This window comes from Brassica oleracea, chromosome C5 (assembly GCF_000695525.1).
Source record: "Brassica oleracea var. oleracea cultivar TO1000 chromosome C5, BOL, whole genome shotgun sequence".
Lineage (NCBI taxonomy): Eukaryota > Viridiplantae > Streptophyta > Magnoliopsida > Brassicales > Brassicaceae > Brassica > Brassica oleracea.
Window position 1 is genome coordinate 39,047,381 of NC_027752.1, and position 6,973 is coordinate 39,054,353.

General features: G+C 34.7%; 1 protein-coding gene across 2 annotated transcripts; it reads left to right on the forward strand.

The window, feature by feature from the left end:
* The first annotated feature begins 1,207 nt into the window (after nucleotides 1-1,207).
* On the forward strand, nucleotides 1,208-4,185 carry LOC106343802 (probable polygalacturonase At3g15720). Of its 2 annotated transcripts, XM_013783116.1 has the most exons (9): nucleotides 1,208-1,275; nucleotides 1,403-1,519; nucleotides 1,606-1,740; nucleotides 1,817-1,978; nucleotides 2,069-2,276; nucleotides 3,116-3,197; nucleotides 3,268-3,376; nucleotides 3,459-3,581; nucleotides 3,663-4,185. In XM_013783116.1, the coding sequence occupies exons 1-9, from the start codon at nucleotides 1,273-1,275 to the stop codon at nucleotides 4,041-4,043; spliced, it is 1,320 nt and encodes a 439-aa protein (XP_013638570.1). In that variant the 5' UTR covers nucleotides 1,208-1,272; the 3' UTR covers nucleotides 4,044-4,185. The 2 variants fall into 2 exon arrangements, with proteins under 2 accessions (XP_013638570.1, XP_013638569.1); XM_013783115.1 differs by lacking the exon at nucleotides 1,208-1,275 and having other exon boundaries at nucleotides 1,397-1,519.
* The last annotated feature ends 2,788 nt before the right edge of the window (nucleotides 4,186-6,973 follow it).

A 6,973-nucleotide genomic window follows, 5' to 3' on the forward strand; every position in this document is an offset into this window, starting at 1 on the left:
GGTCGCGTCGAGCAGGCTGAGATCGTGTCTCGCGAACAGGCTGAAGTCGCGAGCTGAGGAACGGACTGAGGTCGCGTGCTGAGATCGGGAACGCCTTGAGTATGGGGTTTTAGGTTCTCGATCAGATTAGGGTTCGTCGTCGGGTTTAGGGTTTATCGCCGGGATGAGATTAGGGTTTTAGGGTTCGGACTTTAGCTTAGGGTTTAGAGCGTAATCGTGTTGATAACGTGTTGTAAAACAAGAGAATAGAATCTATGTTTCTATATTATTCATAAACATAAGGAGCCCTTTATATATAGAGAATTACACCGTCATAGAATAATGGAAACACTAAAGAAATGAAATACAAATATAGAAAGAGTACAAATCATAATCTAATAAGGAAAAGGCAAGATGTCGATTCTCTCTCTCTCTCCTCACGGTCGACTCTCTCTCTCTCTAGCATTGGGCCGGTTATGAATCGGACCGGTTATGGACATCCACAATATGATTTATAACATAAATGATTATTTTAATAGAATTTTATGTAGTTTTAAGAAATTGTTGATGTGAATAGCTTTAGAGGAGAGAAAACTCCTTCATTTTATAAATTATCGGTTGGAAATTGAAGATTTTATTATCCTTTTGTTAGCAAGAAGATTTTATTACCATGCATAAATCATTTTATACTATTATGCTTAATATTGTTAGTTAACTATTATTGTTACAATATACTTCATAATTTTTAATCATTTTTAATTAATTTCATTTTTATTTTAGTTAAAAATATGTGGTATATATTAATGTATCAAATGATTATTTTAATAGATTTTAATTTTTAGTTAAAAAAAAAATACTGATCTGGATAGACTTAGACCATCTCTAATCACTTCTGATTTTATCTCTATATTTATCCTAAAATAGAGAAATTCTACTATAGATGTTGATTTTTTCCAATATATGCATATATAATAGAGTTCTTTTATTTTTAAGAGAAAATATTTATTTTTAAAGGAAAATATAAAAAAAATATTGTTTTCATCCGTAAATAGATAGACATCCTCTAAATTTTCCTAAATGAATTCTATTATAGTGGCATATATTAAAGCAAATCTACCTCTATAATAAAGATCTATGTTCTAGAAGAAAATATAGAGACATTGGAAGATGTTCTTAGAAAATAGAAAACTTCGTCATTATATATATGATTTAAATGTACATATACGTATTCACTTATCCATTCCATTTCATATACGTATATTGTCTGCTACTGTCGGGAAATATCCGCTTAACATGGTAACGTCTTTAGCATCTTCTTTTGTCTGTCTAAGTTAAAGCACTGGCTTTTAACAATGTATGATTTAATTAGTAAATACATTGGTTTTGCTCACGATTTAACTCATTCTCTTCAAAACCTATGCAGACGAAGACTTGGTTCTTAAACTTTTCAGTGTTCATTCTCACGATCTTCGCATATTCGAAAGCTTTGGATGTTACTCAATATGGAGCTGTTGGAGATGGAGTTACAGACGATTCTCAGGTAAAACATAGATTCGTAGTCGTAATGTTGATAAAAATATTTGTTCATTCGTAGTGTTAAGAATCTTGTTTTTTTTTTCTTGGAAGGCGTTCTTGAAAGCCTGGGAAGCTGTTTGTAGCGGGACCGGAGATGGGCAGCTTATCGTTCGGGCAGGAATGTCATTTATGTTACAGCCCTTGAAGTTTCAAGGTTCTTGCAAATCGACCCCTATTGCTGTTCAGGTACTCTGTCTTTCTCCTGTTTTTTAGTATTTTATTATCGTTAACATTGATAACGAATCTACTGATTTAATTGAAGATCTTGGGCACTCTCGTTGCATCAAGTAGAGGGAAATGGAAAGGAGACAAAAACCAATGGATTCTCTTCTCAGACATAGAAGGGCTTGTGGTTGATGGTAACGGCAAAATAAACGGCCAGGGTTCGAGCTGGTGGGAACACAAAGGCAGTTCTAGACCAACCGTAAGTAGTTCATCGTTAGAGCTTTCTTTTTTCCTTTCCAAATTTTCTTTTTGTTTATTTTGTACCAAAATTTTTTTGTTGTGAGAGTAGGGATTGAAGTTCAAGAACTGCAACAATCTTAGACTTCGTGGCTTAACTCACGTAGATAGTGCGATGGCACACATTCACATAAACGGTTGCAACGACGTAACCATCTCAAATCTCCGGATAAATGCACCAGAATCAAGTCCTAACACCGATGGCATCGATATAGCCGCTTCATCCAATGTTGTCATCCAAGACTGCGTAATCGCCACTGGTACGAATCTGTCTCTCAAACTCTTTTTTGGAGATTTGTGTAAACTCCAAAATCATAAATAATATAAAATTTCGAAAGCTGTATAAACACAATCTATATTTATATGTCAAAGTGGACGGTCCCTCGATTGTTACATCCAATAATATCACTGAAAGTTCAAAATGAGTATGATATAAAGTCGTACGAGTACTGTATCAAGAAGTATTACGTACGACAGATGAACACAAAGAATTTCTCACCAAATAAATATGTCTTTACTAGATCTCTTTTAAGTAAACTTTTTTTTTGGATCAATTTCTTTCAAGTAAACTTATAAGTCTTAATTAATCAGGAAAACACTAGCTTCACACGTTTCTATGATCTAACACATGATCTTCTCTCTAGCCCTTTATGTTTTACTAACCATAAAACTAATGAAAATCTCTTTTGGTAAGAATATATTTTTTCTGTGTTAACCCCATACAAAGCTCTTCCAACCTAGTTATACTAGATAGATTTCATGGCTTTCTTTCCCAAATAAAGATCTCCAAAACTCCTTGTTAATCTTCATTTTCCTTTTAAGCAAAACTTCCTTTTTCCTTAGTGACAAACTTTCTTTTCAAACAATTCTTTTTTTTACTTAACGGAAAACGTCCATTTATCTTCCCATGTATATTCCATTTCCATTTCAAGTTCAAGCAATCAATATACGAACTCTAATATAGCTATAGCTTCATGCAACACGCTACGTACTACCTCCTCTAGTAATGCGCGAACTAATACATCAATAGTCATTGGCAGTGTGCCGATCCTTTATACATTATCGGTTCGTTATGAAAAGGACTCTGTAATTATTATAGGTGACGATTGCATTGCTATAAACTCGGGGACGGCTAACATAAGAATCTCCGGTATAGATTGCGGACCAGGCCATGGAATAAGGTTAATCAGTTATAAGATTCTACAGAAAATGTTCATTGAAATATTTATTTAAACCATGTGAAACATATAGCATAGGAAGCTTAGGAAAAGATGAAGGGGTAGCTTCAGTGGAGGATATATGTGTCCAAAACTGTAACTTTAGAGGAACTATGAATGGAGCTAGGATCAAAACCTGGCCGGTACGTTAAGCCTCTTATTAATCTCAATTGGTAACTTTCTTTAATTGTTATTTTAGATGAAATATTATGGTAATATTCACAGGGAGGATCTGGATACGCAAGAAGGATTACTTTCAATGGAATTACTCTAGATAATGTCGAGAATCCAATCATTATCGATCAGCATTACAAACATGGAGATTCTGATAAATCCACTGATGATAAGGTACGTACCTCAAATCAACAAAGATTGTATACATATCGACCTTAAGATTGTTATTTATGAAAAAAATGTAACTTTCTTTAGTCCTCGGCGGTGGAAGTGAGCAAAGTTGTGTATAGTAACTTCGTGGGAACGTCCAAATCAGAGTACGGTGTTAACTTTAGGTGCAGCGAGAGAGCACCATGCACAGAGATATTTATGAAAGATGTGAAAATAAATACGGCATCATCAGGAATGGGACAAGTAGCGCAAGGACAGTGTTTAAACGTGAGAGGCGGTGTGACAACACTTGCGGTACCAGGTTTAGAGTGTTTAGCACTTTCCACAGATTGGGGGACACTGCCGGAACAAGCTTGTATGTTGCCGCAGCAATCAGGGCAGCCAGATACACGACCGTCGCAAGATCCGTTATGGGTTTATGGAAGCGGAGGAAAACATTTAGGAGTATATAGTGTCGTATATTAACTACATTAATTAATCTCTTTTGGTTTTAATTATGTTTTAGGTTAATCAAAGGCCAATATGATAAATTAATTGGTTTTCATTATTGTCATAACCTAGATTCAAGCATTATTTGTGTAAAAACAATAATTTCCGGTTATATTGTAGTGACAACAATGTTTGAAATGTAATGCCTCTTATCAACTCCTCTGCAACTGATACACACCTAAACTAAACACATGAATTACACCACTCAAAGTTTTAATATTCTTCTGTACAGCAAAGACATACTTCTTCAGACTACAGAAAACTAGAAATGAAAATCATGTTTGTTCAAATCTCAGCTTAAGCAAGAGGCACAAATTTACAAATAAGCTATAAGAAAAATTATTTACTCAGCAGAAGCATAGTGTTTTGTCCAGTCATACAATCCTTAACAAGAATAAAAAGACACAAACCAGACCATTGGAACTGAGTCCAAAAGGTGAAATGTAAAGCCAAGGATAAAAGCCTATCAAACCAATCCCTGAAGTCTTATCAAGACAGGTTGGTTGTTCAAAGTATGCCACACATTACAATAAACACTCGGATTACCCCTCGGATTACCATTAAAGTTAGTTATCATATACGGTTATATACTTAGAATATAATTTCTCTGGGATCTGATTAGAATCGCTGATCGGATTACCATTAAAGTTAGTTATCGCATATGGTTATATACTTAGAATATAATTTCTCGGGGATCTGATTAGGAACACTGAGAGCTGCTTGGAGCACCTCCAACGTATCAACTCAAAGTAACAGAAAAAATATTAATATAAAATTATAAAAGTAAAATCTTTTATATACTAAATTACAAGTCACCTAGCCAATTAAATTTGGACACATAAGATATGTTTACAATTTTTTAAAAACAAAATAATGTTGAAAGCAACTGTAGGCGAGGGAAAAAAAATTGTAGCAACGGCTTCTATAAACAAAATCCACTAAGAGTACTACACTACCCACGATCATCCTTCCTCCACAGTTTTTTATCTCCTCAGTTCCTATAAATTCGACACACTTGGATATAGTCTGTAATTACTTAAAAGCCGTGATAGGTAATATATTAATCATTCAAAAGGAGTAAAGGACATAGCATGTAATCAAGTAAATTCAATAATTTTTTGAATCTTATCAAATGTTTGCAATCTCTAAATGGAGGCGTGATGTTTGTTGAAAAAACTTTGTTCGAACCCATGATCAAAACAGGTTAGTGTTTGATTTAAAACAACAATGTCAAATTGTAACTTTTTGCTTTGTTATGTCTGATTTTTTGTCACAGGAGCATAAGGTTTAAAGCATTACAAAGCAAAGTAGGAAAGAAATTGTTGCTGCGATCAGAAAGAGCTCCTGGTGATATATACAAACCGCATTGCTCCTTGCGTATCTTGCAAATTCTAATATTTTACTCTCTTCTTTCGTTTCATGGCTCTGGCCGAAGCAAGTTATGAAAATTTCGTGGAATAATTTTGTAAAAATTCTGTTAGCCTCTGTTTAATTCTTTTCTTTCTCTCTCAGTAAGGTTCCGTAAGAAAGAAACTCTTTCAAACGAGCAATAGAACGTAACGAAGAAGCCAGAAGAGCAATATAATGGGTATTGCTGAGAAGAAACTCTTCGTGAATGATTGCTATTGAGCAAGAACATTCATTAACCAGGCAAAGAGTTTGTATACAAATCTTGATTGTTTAAAACAAGTGCTGACTATGATCTATGTTTTTATCTCTGCATCACCCATAGGAGTAAGAGAAGTAAACAAGACGTTAGGTCTTTTTCTTCATCTCGGCCAAGAAAAGGAAACGAGAAGAACATCTCATGTGAAGTTGGTTTTCCTTAATTTTATATATGTTTACTTTACAACTGTATAGAGATATTATTTTTGTTTACTTTAGGAATTAGGATACACATTTTATATTTTTCTTATATAAAATGTTACCAATATTCATAGAGTAAATATAAACCTGGAAATGAAGAATGAGACGAACTAAAAACTATAGATATATTGACTTTCATTATCTACAAAAATAATGTTAGTGTTTTAATTGTTTTTGTGCAAGTGATATGTTTTCCCTGAATTTCATATCAAATAATTTTTGTTGGTTTTGGAAAAGAGAAATCATTTTTTTCCATTTCAATAAGTGTATCACTAATAACCTTCAAAATAATGTGCATCTGTTATGAACCAGATTGTGAATGATTCATAACCAAGAGATTATGATTTGTAATCTTTCCATTTATCTATGACGGTGTAATCTCGTATATAAGAAACCTCAATGTTATGAATAAAGATAGAATTTTCCATTACTTATATAACACATTATCAGCACGAAACTCTAAACAACCTGAGACAAAACCGAAATTGCAAAACCCTAAACCTAGCCTCGACGAACCCTAATCATCCGATCGCGTCTCTTGTTCCAGCTCACGTCCCCGATCAGCTTCAGCCCAAGGCGTTCCTGATCCTAGACGAACTCAGCCTCAGCTACCATCCAGGACAGCTCGCGTTCCCGGACAGCAAGCGTCCTGTTCGCACCAGACGATCAAGCCGTTCGCGATCCGACAGCAAACAGCTCGCGTCCCCGATCAGCCGCTCGCGACCTCAGCCTCAATCCGTTCGCAGTCAGCTCGCGTCAAGGCCAGCTTGCGTCCAGTCCAGCTCGAGGTTCATTCTTTGGTGGTCCGGTTTCAACAATCAACTAAGCGAAAAGGTAATTCGAAATCTAAGAACATATGAATCGAATTTGGATTGTTTGATAAAGAATGAAACCATAAAACCTAATCTTTATGATAAAAGCCATAGGATAATAGATCAAACCCTAATGAGTAAATTGAAGCTCTAAAGTTCGATACCCTAAACCCTAAATCATGTTCCTACATGATTAAAACCCCAAATCGGATTTTACAAGTTAAAATC